This window comes from Tachysurus fulvidraco, chromosome 23, assembly GCF_022655615.1.
Source record: "Tachysurus fulvidraco isolate hzauxx_2018 chromosome 23, HZAU_PFXX_2.0, whole genome shotgun sequence".
Classification (NCBI taxonomy): Eukaryota; Metazoa; Chordata; class Actinopteri; order Siluriformes; family Bagridae; genus Tachysurus; species Tachysurus fulvidraco.
Window position 1 is genome coordinate 10,720,868 of NC_062540.1, and position 16,166 is coordinate 10,737,033.

A 16,166-nucleotide genomic window follows, 5' to 3' on the forward strand; every position below is an offset into this window, starting at 1 on the left:
TAAAGACCCAACGAAGGATGTATTTCCTTATCCAGTTGAGGAAGATTAACCTGCCACAGGAGCTGCTGAAACAGTTCTACACAGCCGTCATTGAGTCTGTTCTGTGCACATTAATAACTGCCTGGTTTGGCTCAGCTACAAAACCAAACACCAGAAGACTGCTGAAAGGATTACTGGTGTTCCCCTGCCCACCCTTTAAAAACTGTATATATCCAGAATGAGGAAAAGGGCTCATAAAATCACTCTGGATCCCTCACGTCCACTTTTTCAACGTTTAGTGTCTTGCCGGTGCTACAGATCCCCAAATACCAGCACAACCAGGGACAAGAACAGTTTCTTCCCACAGGCAATCTGCCTCATGAACAGTTAAATGTTCCCCCATTACGCAATAACAATGTGCAATAATCTTATATTTATTTGTTACCACCTTAGTACATCCCTGCATCTCATTCTATTCTATTCCATTCTATCATCTATAGCACACCTGTAATTTATTTGTTTTTTAACTTGTTTTTTTTATTTTTCTTCTTGTCTATTTCTATCTATATATGTGTATTTATATATTTTTTTCATCTTATTTTTATTGTCTGTGTGTATGACACTAAAACAAATTCTTTGTATTCACAAGGAATTGGCAATAAAGCTTCTGTTTCTAATTCTGATTCTGATATCAGCATAACCAGCATAAAAGTTTACTTTCACTTTACAGCCAACTTGAATAGAACGTATTAATATTGAAAGTGGTATTTGTTTATTAATAGTCTTCCAGCCACAACATTGACATGGTAAGTGATGCCGACAAAAGCCTAATTGTCGGATTAAAACAAAGTAGTAAATACTTTTGAGTATTTTGCTCCACAGTAAAGTGGTAGGCTTTTATTTTGAAAACTATAGCTGAGTATTGATCTGAATGCCTGATCATTTGAGTCACCAATAAATAACTAGTGTATGTGGCTGACTGTTGATGTGAGTTGGGGTTCCCGAGATGCTGCGCGCTTTCCACTTATATGGAAGTGTTTTATCCGTAAAATATATCCTTGAATTGAAATGGAGAAACAAAACCCATGAGTTTCGTGTTTTATATATTTGTTACTATACAAAAAATACAGTTACTGTACTGTTGTTTCTGAAATCTCTGTTAACATAATCTTATTGTGAGTGTTCTCACTTTTATTATATAGACATTTAAAAGAAAGGCGTTACACTGATTAAACAGGGAGGAGTTATGAGGAACTCGACACGGTTTTTAAAGTGAGTCGATATTTTAAAGTGATGTGTTTATTTATTTGATCATAATTCATTTTTGCAATTAAATGCATTCGTTATATATAACAACTTTCATCTACAGAACAGTCTCCTAAACTAAAATCACAGGGGGAACAGGATTTCCTGGAAACCAGAGAAACCAAAGCGAAAGCTATAATTATCAAACACATATAACTTCTTATAAGCCTATAGAGACTTTAAAGTAGGCATTTAATTGCAAACTATCAAACAAAGAACGCAAAATAAACCTTATTTTGATTAAAAAACATTACACGACGCACGAGCGGTTCAATGCAAAACATTGCGGAAAACGCCACGGTTTTACGCATGCGCGCTATAGGGGAAATAGGAGAAATTAATTCTCCGGAACTAAGGCACCAGACAGCATAAACACGCGAAATAAAGTAATGTAAAAAGCGGTATTAGATTTTGTGTTTGAGTTCATGTAAATAATGGGTTGCCCATGGGTTAGAAACGGGTGCAAAAGGTCTATTTGATTCTTTACAATGTAGTCGATAAACAAAAGCTGTAATCTACTGGATCACTGCGCCTATGAGCTAGTCTATGGTTATCTCACATTTTAGAGCTGTTTTACTAGTATATAATATACCTATTAGACGTGTAAACTGGCCAATGACTTACAGTAATCTTATAAACATCATCTCCCGGAAGAGTGTTTTTTTTTTTTTTTAATTTCCTGAATTGAAACCGAAAGTTATTCGTTTTTAACGGTTTAGTATTTAGTTCTAGGTTATATTACGATTTCACGAATGGCTAAAATATAAATAAATAAAAACGCCTGTTAAATATTTAAATAAAAACCTGTCCTTTTTTTGTTAATACCTACAGGATTAGACACAGCTATAAAAGTTCTGTTATAACACTGAGGAAAAGTGTTATTAACCCACGAGGCGAAGGACTTCGAAATGACCTATATTTCCACACAAGAAAAGAATGAGTCATTCAGAAAGCAGACTAGTGGTGAGTTGTTTATTTATACATTAGTCTGTTGCAGACATCCCAACCTGCAAAAAGTATTTTCAGGGAGGTATCCCGTATCTCTCTCTCTCTCTCTCTCTCTCTCTCTCTCTCTCTCTCTCTCTCTCTCTCTCTCTCTCTCTCTCTTTCCCTTTCCCCTTCCCTCTAAAAAAAAAGGTGATGTGACATACGGCGACCCATACTCAGAATTCGTTCTCTGCATTTGACCCATCCAAAGTGAACACACACACCATGAACACACACCCGGAGCAGTGGGCAGCCATTTATGCCGCGGCGCCCGGGGAGCAGTTGGGGGGGATTCGGTGCCTTGCTCAAGGGCACCTCAGTCGTGGCCGGCCCGAGACTCGAACCCACAACCTTCGGGTTACGAGTCAGACTCTCTAACCCTTAGGCCACGACTGCCCCCACTCATTAGGCCACGACTGCCCCCAGGACAAGGATATGAAGGATATGAAGGATATGAAGGATACGAAATTTCACCAAAGAACATGACTTTACTCGTAAACCGAAATACAGTTAAATATAACAGAACAATGAATGAATAAAATAACTATTTACATACATGCCAACGGTAGTCTACATGTAGGCCTATTTCCTACATCCTATGCCTTTAACTTTTGTTGCAAGCTTTCGTTTTACTTTGTTGCTGCTTGCTTCACAGATTTGAGCAACTTTCCAGAAACCTTAACCTCATAGCACTCTGTGTCAATGAAATGTTTATCTTGCAAGACATCAGATTCACAAGTGTTTGGTGAGACATCTGACTCCTAAATTCTGCCTTTATGTGACGCACAATGCTGAATGCTCTTTCCACATCACAGTTAGAATTTGGCAGCACCAGTAGCACCTTCATCAGCTGAAAGATCTCCCTGAATCTGCCCTGAGCTCAGAGATCTTACTTTGGGCAGCTTCCCCCAGAACTCATCGACTTGTAAATTCTTGTAATTTGGCACCAGTGCTTCCAGGTTAGTTGAGACATGATCCAGGATTTCTCTGGCATCTGCCTTCATCACATTTGGAAATCTCTATGCCAAAGTCAGAATTTGCTCTGGTTTCACATCATCTTGGTTCTCTGGATTGACCACTGACATTTTTCAAGATTTGGTCTCTCATTGGGAACTTTTCCTTTACTTTTTGAAAGCTCCTGACATAGAATGCTCTGACATCTTTGAAGAATTGCTTTTGTCTTGTGAGTAGAAAGTGCTTCCTCACTTAGCAAAGATCTCCTTGTCAAGAACCCAACAGAAAGTTCTTCATCTGGACAATGAATTTCAGGGTTGCTCACATCTATCTCTTGCGATTTCAGTTCTCTCAATACCTTTGGCACAATAAATTTGCTTGCTGTGTCATGGAGGAGTTCTTCCACACTGTCATTTAACTTGAAAATTACAGTGTTTTTCTATTCTCTGCTGGGCTACATTGGAAAAAGTCCTGAAACTCTTCTTTTTCTCTTTTCTTTTTGAACTTTTCTCAAAGTATTAGTAGATGTCAATTAGCAGTTCCTCAGGTGACATTGAGAGCTCTTTAGAAGCAGTTTTGGCACATATGTTAATCAAGTGACTTGGACTGCCAACACTGTATATATAAGGTGCCTGTGCTTTCACTCTCGATAAGACAGAGTGACATGATTTTACCAATCATGACATTGCACTTGTCACTGCTGAATCCTATGCAATTAGACCATTCAAGGCCTTTTTCATGCATGGATTATTCAATGCAGTTGAATATGTTGGCAGCTTTGGCATCATTGCACACTGGCATGTCTACAAATCCTACTAAGTCTACAAACTGCCAACGTATCCTGTGCTTCACTCAAGTACCTGACTAAAATGGCACACTCCTCACACATGATGTCATTGCTTTCATCAACCATAATACTGTGTAGCCTTTTTTCTCTCTGGATTAACTTGTACAAATCCCCTGAACATACAGTTTCCAGTGCCAGGTTCATCATAGCTGCCGTTTTAGTGGAAGTGCAGGCATAATTTTTTGGTTTAGCGCACAGTCTCTGTCACGCATGCGCGCTCTTGCTCGCTCGCTTTAGATTCCGGGAGATTTTAACTCATTTGCGGGCATCAGGGAGCCGCCATAGATATCTATACACTAGATGTCGCCTTGGGGTCCTAAAAATGCGTCAAAACCGCCTCCATCTTTATACGGCTTTAAATGCATGGACGATGCCTGACTTCTGTGCTGCGTTTGGATGTTCAAACGAAAGAAATATAAAAACCAGACAGCAAGAGATTACATTTCACAGGTGAGAATGTGTTTTATGATATTGAATGTTAGGAAATTATACTTCTGGTTACGTTGGTTTGTTTTAGTCCTTGGTTAATGACCGCAGCTAATCCCTGTTAGTTACCCATTAGTTTTTGTTTTTAGTTTTAAAAATTGACCCATGCTTTTTTTTGCTTAAAAGTGAAAAACCCAACTTTATGTAAGATTCCCTTATTTGTCAAACATATTTTATTAGATTGTCCTGGACTTAACACAAGCAGAATGCTCTTTTATCAAGTTACTTCACTTATATATTTAATGACATTATGCCTGAAAAGATGCCGAGCACCGATGGTGCGAAGCCCTATTGTTTTTGCTCGTGTTTTTTATTATTATTATTATTATTATTATTATTTTATTTATTTATTTGTTTGTTTATTTATTTTTGCACACATTGACCAATTGGGGTCCCTTAACATGCTCGAAAACTCTTGAAATTTGGCACACACTTCAGAGTCGGGCGACGCTAGGCTTGGGCAAAGGCTGGAATACGGGCGTGGCAGGGGGGCTCTGTAGCGCCCCCTGTAATGCAAAAACAAACATTTGTGCACAGAACGGGTAATTATGTACGCACATGTACGAGAGTTGTTAGGCATATAGATCTCATCGACCCGAACAACTTTTGCGCTCTAAACTATGAGCTCCGCCCAACAGGAAGTCGGCCATTTTGGATTATTTCATAATTGCATGAGGTGAACTTTTAAATAGTCCTCCTAGGAAATTCATGCGATTGACATCAAACGTGGTGAACATGATGACAAGACATTGCACTTGCTAAATTCCGAAGGGGTTATTGATATCTCGAACGGTGCTGCCATGGCGAGGCGACTAAGTTATGGCGAATTCAGAGAAACAGGAAATGTCTAATATCTAAGCCAAAAAATGTCTTATTGGGATGACACGTGGTGTGTATGTTCGGCCAAGGTTTCCGATCGCATCGATGTGCTTATTGTGAGTCCCGGGTATAGCCCCACCAACAGGCCCCAGGAAGTGTGTCAGTCACAAAGGTGGATTTTTTCACAATTGCATGGAATGAACTTTTAAATACTCCTCCTAGAGGATTCATGCGATTGAATCTAATGTGAAATTGGGAAGGGATTTTTGATATCTCAAACACCGTTGCCATGGCATCGTGTCAAAGTTTACTTTTATTTCAGGCATATTTAAGGCTTCTGGCGTGCTTAGATTAACTTGAAATTTGACACATACATCACATTTGTCAGCTGTTAAGTGTGGACAAAAAGGTCAGACAAAGGTGTGTCTCTTAAGTGGCTCACTAGCGCCCCCGTTTGTCTAAAATGTGGGGTTTCATTTACCTACAGTCCCCAAATGGGTCAATAACAACATAAAATAGTCCATTGATATTTACCCACTTCACGCACTTGCCCACTGTGCATTGTTTTCTGGGAGGCACCGTATAGCGATAAAAAACATGCAAGGGCCCGCCATCGCTGCTTCCAGTTATATTTCTAATTGAATGCCATGAAAATAGCATATTTAAATAAAATAATCTGAATCTGAACCTGTTTGTAGATTCCCAAGTGATAAACAGAGACGTCAGTCATGGACAAGTTGCAGGGACACTAAACACTTTTTTTTAATGGTTAACTCAGCTGACAGTCCTGGAAGGATGTCACCAGTTACAGTAGGTTGGCAGTGTAACACACAAGTTCATCAGCAAAGTCAAACTTTGTTCTTTTGTTGTTGGTTTTTTTGGTTTATGTGACTATACTTATTTAATGTGGCAAACGTATTGCGGGAAAGGAATAAATTAAAAAAACTATCTAACTTTCACATTATGTTCCTCTCAAATTTGTGATTTGCTTCCACCTGACATCTAGTGTATATATCTATGGGAGCCGCTATCAATATGCGGGAGACTCCCAGATCTTCCGGGACACTTGGGATGTCTGGACTAGGTTATGGTCATCATCCCATGATTCTGTGCCTCCAGAATGTGTTCACCACTTGAATATTGTGAATCTTTCTCTTTACTGTGTTGCAAGATAAAATCTAAGTGTGTTGTATTGATATTCTCTACAGAAATAAAATTACCTAAAGTATTTAGATTTAAAAAAATATTAATTAATTATTTAATTAATTAATCAATCAATCAATTGATTTAATTAATTAATATTAATCAATATTCTTGATGGTCAGGCCAAGCCAAATTTTGACTAGTGGTTAGTGTGGCTTCACATTTATTTAATTTAAAAAGTATGTTCTGCTGAGTGACACACAGCTGACACCTAGATATACATGGGGAAGAACCACAACGGTGGTTATAAAGTCAGTAAACAAGCTGTTCTTGCAATTTTTAGAAACTGTATTACCCTGATGCACTTGTTATAAAAGCCCCTGAGAACTGTGCTTATGGTTCTGTGTAGGTGAAACCTTTTTTTTTTCTTTTTTTTTAAATAAAAATAAACAACTTTCTACTTATTCTATCACTCCTGAGTAAATAGTTTTATCTACTAGAATCTCCAGAACAAAACAGATTTTTAGTCGGATGTAAAAAAAAAAACAGATTTTGATTGTAGTCTGGGCTTTGGCTCAGTCATTTCACAACACAAGCCATTTTTTATTTATTTCCATTCATTTGTATTTTCACCCTTTGTGTTGGATCATTGTACATACATTTTTACACATTTCTGTATTCCTGGAACAGGTTCTTCTCAGGAGTTTGCTTATATTAGCTCCATCTATGTTGCTCTTGATGGCGAGATGATTTTCATTTCCTCCTGCTAAAGGATATTTTTGTTTCCTGCCTCTATAAATGTTTAATAATCTTGAAGCTTCACAAACTGTCACCAAGTCACCTAATCTCGTGACATTTTTGCAAATACAGCAAATGAGAAAAAAATCAGTGGGGAATTAATATTTTCTGGATGTAAATATGTGGCTGACTTGTGCTCACCTGAAATGTAATGTTATTTTTCTTGTAGCCACAGTGGCCAACTCTTCCTCTTGCTATTATTGAGGAAATTCTTCTAAACCTGCCTGGCCATCAAGTGATTTGTGTGTGTCGCCTGGTGTGTTCTGAGTGGAAGTCGGTGGTGGACAGCAATGCGTTTTGGAGAAAGCGATGCCGTAGGGAAGGACTCAAGCCTCTCAATATCCACAAAGTCCCAAGACATTGGCAGATGTTTTATTTTCTATGTAAAATGAGACGGAATCTTTTGAAGAACCCCAATGCGGATGGTGAGCAAAAAATCAATAAAGATTAAACTTTTTTCCTTAACAGATGTCACTGTGATATGGTTTGGAAAATGTCTGTATGTATACACTGTTTGGTTAAAAAGTTAGGATTTGGAAAAAATAATTATAGTTGACGTAATATCAGAAATGTTTTTTTCATCTAGTAGGCTTTGCTGGCTGGAAAATCGAAGAAAATGGAGGTGATGGATGGATTAAAGATTGTATTTTTGTACCTCATCCAGATGAGACTGTAACAAAATGCTTTGTTACCTCTTATGAGTAAGATTCATTTTGTATTTATACAACATTTATATTATTTTATACAAAGGAAACACTATCCTAATCCTATGTTTCTTCTACATTCTTGTTACCTGGTGATGTACAAAAGTGAATGCATTGAGAAGCCCATAGCCAACTATGAAGTATTTAATAAAAAATTATGTGCAACTATTATTTTATAGAGACCTGCCATCTATACACAATTCTGTCTATATTAACTGTGCTTCATATAACAGGCAATGCATAAAGAGTCAGCTGATCAACCTAGAGGAAGAAGGGTACAGTCCTGCAATTATGGATGAAATACAGCCTGACATTGTGATATCTGATTGGTGAGCCTTTGTTCAGCTTTTGTCTATTATTTTCTAAATAAGAATAAATTTATTTACTTATTTGCCCAGGTATGCTCCACGGTGGGACTGTGGCAGTGAATATCAAATTCAAGTTGAGTTACTCAATCACCGGAAGAGGACTGTCCAGTCATTTGAGTCAGAGCCTGTGTTTTTTCCTCAATGGAATGATCAGAAATGGGAAGAGGTTAGTCACTTTTATTTATTCCTATGCAAAGTTCCAGAAGATATTTGCATGATTTACATATTCAATAAACAAAATGTTATAAACTTAGAAAACATCTTTGTTACTCCCTTTAAACAGTATTGTAATGATTTCACATGATTAGCTTGTTTTGCTAGGTGTGCACATGGATCAGTCTACCATTAATCAGTCTGTTGATATTGTGGGTCTTGTGTCATACCTCCCAAGCCACTGCAATATTTCTCTGTAAATTTGTGTGCTTGTAGTTTCACGGTTTGCACACAGCAAAAGGTGTACAGGTTTATTGCTACATTTGTTGTATATTATTTATAGCAGATAGTGTAACGAACAGAAGACAATGAACGAACAGATGAAATCAAAACCAGTGTTTATTGATAGTTTATTGATAATCCAGAAGTTGTCGCACCGTGTAAATTGTTTGGTCATCATGCGCGGTTTCCCAGACCCTCTCGCTCTCCCGATACCATTGTTGGACTGACTCTACCTCTGATGGTTCTTCGGTCCACGGGAATAGCGGGGGTTTGGAAGCCTAGAACACATTGAAAGGGAGTAAGACCGGTGGTTTGTTGGCGTAACGAGTTCTGTGCATACTCAGCCCATGGGAGGAATTGACTGCAGGAGTTCTGATGCTGGTGACAGTATGTCCGCAGAAATCGGCTCACCTCCTGGATCTTGCGCTCCGTTTGTCTATTAGTTTGCGGGTGATAGCCTGAAGAGAGACTGACAGAGATTTTTAGAAGCCTGAAGAAAGCTTTCCAGACTCTGGAAATGAACTGAGGGCCCCGATCCGAGACAATGTCCTCTGGGAGCCCGAAATGGCGAAATACTTGCTGGAATAGCACCTCGGTGCTCTCCATAGCTGTAGGAAGACCTTTCATCGGGATGAGCTTTAACATTTTTGAAAATCTACAATGACAAAAATGACTATTACCTTGGGAGAGATCGGTGGCAAAATCTACTCCTAAATGCGACCATGGACGACGAGGAACGGGGAGAGGTAGGAGCTTGCCACACGGAAGCTGTCTGGGTGTCTTCGCCATTGCACAATCCCGGGAGCCCTGGACAAAACGGTTCACATCCTGCCTCATATTGGGCCACCAGTAGCGCTGCTGCAGCACGGTGACAGTCTGGTTCACACCGGGATGTCCCGTGCCTGGAGACGAGTGACTCTTTTCAATCAATGTGGTCCTGAGTGAATGATTGACGAACTTACGTCCAGGTGGACACTCTGGAGGAGGTGATGGAGTGTCTGGGATCTCATCCTCCTCGCTCCATTCAATTGGGCATGCGAAGATTTTATCCGCTAGGATGGGCTCGGGAGATTTTCTTTTCTGGTGAGAATCTCCGTGATAGTGCGTCTGCTTGTCCATTCTTTGAACCTGGTCAATAGGAAATGGAGAAGTTAAACTGTGTAAAGAATAGAGCCCACCTGGCTTGTCTAGAGTTCATTCGTTTGGCCTCCTTCAAGTACTGGAGATTCTTATGATCTGTGATCACGATGAACGGCTGTCTGGCTCCCTCGAGCCAGTGTCTCCACTCTTCCAGTGCCATTTTTATCTCTAACAGTTCACATTCGCCGATATCATAGTTCTTCTCGGCCGAACTGAACTTGTATGAATAAAAGGTGCATGGATGATGAGCGGGGGATTCGCCTGTCCTTTGCGCCAGAACCACGCCCACGCCGGTGGAGGATGCGTCCACCTCTACCCGGAAAGGTTTCGTGGGGTCTGGCTGAACCAGTACTGGCGCTTCGCAAAATGCTCTTTTTAGTCTCTCGAATGCGATGTGCATGTCTGGAGTCCAGATGAGTTTCTTAGGGTTTACATGAAGCGCGGTGGTGAGTGGAGTAACGGTAGAAATTCGAGAATCCCAGGAATCTTTGGAGCTCCTTTATAGAGCTGGGTGGTGGCCAGGTTGTGATCGCTACCACCTTTTTATCGTCCATGTTGACGCCACGTTCTGATACATCATACCCTAGGAACTGGATCGTTTTCTGGTGAAATTCACATTTCTCGGCCTTCAGATAGAGAGAGTGATTGCGAAGACATCGCAAAAATTCACACACATGGTTATAATGGTCTTTTGGTGTTTCTCGAATAGATGAGGATGTCGTCAATGTAAACCATGACGTACTTGTTGAGAATGTCTCGGAAGATAGAATGCATGAAATCCTGGAAGACGGCGGGCGCGTTAGCAAGGCCATACGGCATGACCAAATATTCATAGTGTCCGGTATGGGTCACGAAGGCAGTTTTCCATTCATCCCCTTGACTGATACGGATGAGGTTGCATGCACTACGAAGGTCAAGTTTAGAAAATATGGTTGCGCCACGGAGTTTTTCTAAGGCTGCGGGCACTAGAGGAAGTGGATAACGGAACTTCTTGGATATGTTGTTGAGTAGCCCTGAGCGAGAGCTTCCTGAAAGTATTTTTCCATCGCCTCTTGTTCTGGGATAGTGAGCGAGTAGATCTTTCCCTTCGGCAGTGGTGCATCCGGGAGGAGTTCAATGGCGCAATCCCAGGGACGGTGAGGTGGAAGCTTTGATGCTCTCTTTGGACAGAAAACATCGCAAAAGTGATCATAATCCTTAGGCACAGAAACAGAGACGTTATCTGTGGGGCTCTCAATGGAGGTGCTGAAGACAGGAAGACTTGACGACTCTGGTTTCGATTTGGGGATTCCTGAGAAGCACTGTGGGAAACACCCATCGCCCCATCGTTTGATCTCACCATTTTCCCAGGAGAGTTCGGGACAGTGTTGTATTAGCCAGGGTCGACCCAGGATCACTTCTGCAGTAGAATGTTCTAGGATAAGGAACTTTATTCGATCATGATGAACAACGCCCACCGTTAGTGTCACCTCGCTAGTACTCTGTGTCACTGGAGCTCGGTTAAGTGCTTTGCCGGTCACTGCATGTACCTGTAGTCTGCGCGGGAGACGCTCGCGTGTCCGCTTCAGTTGGTTATTTACAGATGAGATGATCTTTGCTCGCACAGTAGAGGCATAATCCAGCATTGAGGCAAACGCTGTCGCTCTGGAAACGAAATCCGCGATGAGCCCAGCTGGATGGGCCATGGGACCGTGACTACAGTGGTGTTGCTAGCCTGGTTGCTAGCTGGTAGCGCCGGTGGTGCCGGTGTTCTCTGCAGCTCTTGCCTGAGCACGTCAACTAATCCTTGGAGGACGTCCGTGGGTTGAGTTGACATGATGTTTGGTTGGTCCAGTCTTCTGTAACGAACAGAAGACAATGAACGAACAGATGAAATCAAAACCAGTGTTTATTGATAGTCTGAGGTAAAGCTGCAAAGCTTGGAGACGTGGTGAAGGATGCTTCGCCCGTGCTCCGATAAACACGCTCGAGAAGGAGTTGAATAGGGGCTTAAATAGTCTGTGAGCGATTAGTGCTGAGTGACGCCAGGTGATGATTGTCAGAACTCCGGTGATTGAGATCTGAAGGAAGTGTCGTGAGAACCTGGCGTATCCGTGACAGATAGGTAATTGTTTTAGTAAAGTCTGTTTTATTGTATCTTCAAATCATAATTTTTAACCTAATATGTGCTGATACTACACTACAGCTACACTGTTATTTCTTTACTGGATATTTTCAATATGGAATTTTTTTAGCAGTTTTTTTTAATACAAGATGTCTATAACTTGCTGTTGTTTTATTTTAGATGACATATACCTTTAAGGACTATGGACCTGGTATTCGATTTATCCGTTTTAAGCATGGAGGGAAGGACACACAGTACTGGGCTGGACATTATGGAATAAGAGTAACTCACAGTAGCGTGGAAATTTCCCCATCAGCATAACATAGTAACAATACAGATGATATGTAAAATGATAATGATTAGGAAAGTGGTAGCTTAGTGGTTAAGGTGTTGGACTACTGATCGGAAAGTTGTGAGTTCGAACCCCAGGTACGCTAAGCTGCCACTCCTGGGTCTCTGAGCAAGGCCCTTAACCCTCAGTTGCTCAGTGGTATAATTTGTTTATAAATGTAAGTCACTGTGCATAAGGGTGTCTGCCAAATGTCTGAATGTAAATGATTACTGCAATTATTTATACTAATATGCTTAAAATATGTCTGTGGTGTTCAATGTGATGGAAAGAATATTAAACAGAGATGTTATAAAAATGTAATCCAATTATGTATAAAATAATTAGCATAATCAAATTCTTACATATAATTGTAAAATCAGCTAAATGTATTTTTTGAGATCTAAGGTAAGAATCAGCAAATTTTGATCTGTGCATCATATTAAAACATTAAAAATATCATATTGGTTTCTTCCTTTTACTTTAAAAAAAATCATGTTTAATGAAAAAAATGCTTTAAAAGTGTAACACTCACAGACATTACTTCACTCTTTGTGAATAAACCTACCATATTTAATTTACCATAAGTATCTGCTCCCCCTAGCTGAAGCAGCATTTGACTAGATATGAAATTAGGAATGAGCAGCGATAATGTATGTATTTCATAGATATTTAAGTTTTCATTCTATATAATGTACACAGATTTGTTTATTTGCATGATTTGTATGATATATATATATATATATATATATATATATATATATATATATATATATATATATATATATATATATATATATATAAGTAAATGTAAACCTGGTGAAACATGTATAAGCTTACACTCACCAGTAATATGAGTACAAGGTGTTGGAAGTAAGCCCCCAATCCTGCTACATGTGTACAGTAGAGAGCTAGGTTTCCCTGGGCCATCTGAAGAAAGGAAGGGAGGGAGGGAGGTATGAAGGAAGAAAAAGAAAAGGATGGATGGATGGATGGATGGATGGAAAAAACTCCCAATGTGAAACAGTAAACATTCATGTAATAGTATACTGTATATTTGTATACTGTAGCTAACGGGGCCCATGCATCTTAATGCTATATTCATACCTCTAATGCATCACAATATGGAAAACCCACAGGTGGCACAAAGTGCTAGTTTTCATCACATTACAAGTGCAATGTACTACATTATTTTCAAGGCTCTGACCTGAAAAGCAACTGAAGAAAAGAGAAATCCCAACACAAGTCGAACATATGGTTTATGTCTCACAACCAGTTTCATACCTGTCAGGTATGACACTTTCATGCGATACAGCTTACTCAATGGAGCTGATAAAGAAACACAAGAATATTCAAAATAGATTATTTTACAGTTTTATGCAAAAAAAGTTTCTGTACACCCAGGAACTCTGCACATTGTTCTTAAGAATTTGATGATACTAAGTGGAATCTATGCGACCCTGAACTTTAATAAGGTTTCCATCACCTGTGCTTGCCACACAGCCCCATAACATGATAAACCCTCCACCAACTTTTATAGTAGGGAGCAGGTTCTTCTCCTGGAAAGCTGTGTTCTTTTACTGTTGTGCAAAGCACTTTTGGTTGTGACCAAATAACTCTGTTTCATTTGTCCACAGCACATTAGTTGAAAATAATTCTGGCTTGTCCAGGTGAGCCTTTGCATACCTCAGAAGACTTTGCTTGTTGGCAGTTTGCAAAAACAGCATCACCCTTCTCTTGAGCCTTTCATTGTGCAAAGTGCACTGGACTGTGGAACGATGTACAATGACACCATCAGCAGCAAGATGTTCTTGAATCTCTTTGGAATTTGTCTGTAGTCTGTCTGTCACCATTCTTCCATTCCTCGCCTCTGCCTTTCAGATATTTTTCTCAGCCTACCATACCTTTCCCTCACAAAGACTGGTCCTGTGGCCTTCCATTTTTTAACTATATTACCTGACTTTGGAGACAGAGACCTTGTTAACTTTAGACCCAGATAACTTGTATCCTTCTCCTAAATCATATTGACAAATTATCCTAGTTCTTAGGTCCAGTCCGAACCAGCCACAGATGCCCGAATGCCCTTCAGTGCCTCCATCCAGCCCAGTCCCGTGCACACCTGTGACCGAGCCAGTTCTCATGGCTACCGTACCGGCAAGCTCGGCTGAGGCCTGTGCGAACCGGCTGGTCTCCAATCCGGCCGGCATCCCTAAGCCGTCGGCCTCACCAGCCGAACCGACCGGGTCATCAAAACCAGCCGGGCCGAACGGTTCGCCGGAACCAGCTGGACCGACCAGGTCGCCGGAACCAGCCTGGTCGCCGGAACCAGCCGGGACAACGGAACCAGCTGGGATAACGTAACCAGCCAAACCGACCGGGTCGCCGGAACCAGCCGAACAGACCGGGTCGTTGGAACCGACCGGGTCGACGGAACCTGCCGAACCGACCGGGTCGACGGAACCGACTGGGTCAACGGAACCTGCCGAACCGACCGGGTCGACAGAACCGACCGGGTCGACGGAACCTGCCGAACCAAGCGGGTCGACCGAACCAGCCAGACCGAGCGGGTCGATGGAACCAGCCGGACCAACCAGGTCGACGGAACCTGCCGGGCCGAGCGGGTCGATGGAACCTGCCGGACCGAGCGGGTCGACGGAACCGACCGGGTCGACGGAACCAGCCGGACCGAGCGGGTCGACGGAACCAGCCGGACCGACCGGGTTGACCGAAATGACTGAGTCGGAGAACGCAGTTACATGGTTACACCCAAACTCCCTGAACTCTCTGCCTGGCCTGAACCTACCAATGTTCCTGTGGTATCTGTCCTGTGTTTTGTTGCACTTTTTTGTCTATTAAAAGGATCTGGGGGATCCTTTTAATAAAGGATAACTGCATTTGAATCCGCATTCGCCTGTGACTAACCGTGACAGAATGCTTGTATAGATCAGATAAAATGAATGTGATTTAATCAATTACTGCCTACAAATGTGATTTAATTAATTACTGTTTACAGTGCAGAAAATGAAACTTATACATCAAGGTTTGCAACTTTCAGGGTGTGCCCCTAAATGACAAGCAAAGACAAGTATTATTGTACAAATGTGCATATGTCAGAGTAATTATTTCCTTTGTAAGCAATGTTTTGTGTATTCAGCCTTTACTTTTCAAATGCAGATAAATAAACACATTTAAGAGAAATGGTAGTTTACTAAACTGATTTGTTTTTAAATCCTAGCTGCCATATGTTAGCTACATACATTTAATAAAAGTAATTTAGGTATTAGGTATTTATTTGTCAACATTTTACCACATTCTGCCAAAGCTAGCATCCTCAATTTATGCGCATCTGATGTCATTTTGCATAACGACATATACTTCTGGTTAGAGAAATCTGTTTGAGTTCTATTTGAGATGATACTAATCTTACTAAACTTCATACACTAGACTGTAGAGTGCATAGTGTGTAGTGTGTCATTTGGCACATTGCTTTTGTGTTAAATAACCACTTATAAATAAGAAACAGATGTGCCGCATGCCAGATGTGCTTCTACAAACTTCGGATTTTTTCATGTCTCTAAAGGAAATTGCATGGGGTTATATAAGCAGATATATCATTGGAATAGGCGGGAAGTTTCCTGGAAAGTCATCAGTTTATTAGTAATGCTCAGCTTTAGGGTGTGTGGCAGCCTACAAGTGACTCTCCTTTAGTTTGAAGGGATTTTAAATTAATTTTTGAAAATGTAAGTTGATTTTAGAAAGTTAAACCTGA

General features: G+C 40.6%; 1 protein-coding gene across 10 annotated transcripts; it reads left to right on the top strand.

Moving 5' to 3' along the window:
• The first annotated feature begins 662 nt into the window (after positions 1-662).
• Positions 663-12,859, top strand: LOC113641651 (F-box only protein 6-like). Of its 10 annotated transcripts, none has more exons than XM_027144491.2 (7): positions 670-785; positions 2,116-2,247; positions 7,488-7,743; positions 7,905-8,019; positions 8,256-8,351; positions 8,421-8,556; positions 12,250-12,859. In XM_027144491.2, the coding sequence occupies exons 2-7, from the start codon at positions 2,221-2,223 to the stop codon at positions 12,388-12,390; spliced, it is 771 nt and encodes a 256-aa protein (XP_027000292.1). In that variant the 5' UTR covers positions 670-785; positions 2,116-2,220; the 3' UTR covers positions 12,391-12,859. The 10 variants fall into 10 exon arrangements, with proteins under 10 accessions (XP_027000294.1, XP_027000292.1, XP_027000296.1 ...); XM_027144492.2 differs by lacking the exon at positions 670-785 and adding an exon at positions 989-1,251 and having other exon boundaries at positions 7,494-7,743; XM_047806803.1 differs by lacking the exon at positions 670-785 and adding an exon at positions 1,017-1,251.
• Positions 12,860-16,166: the final 3,307 nt, after the last annotated feature.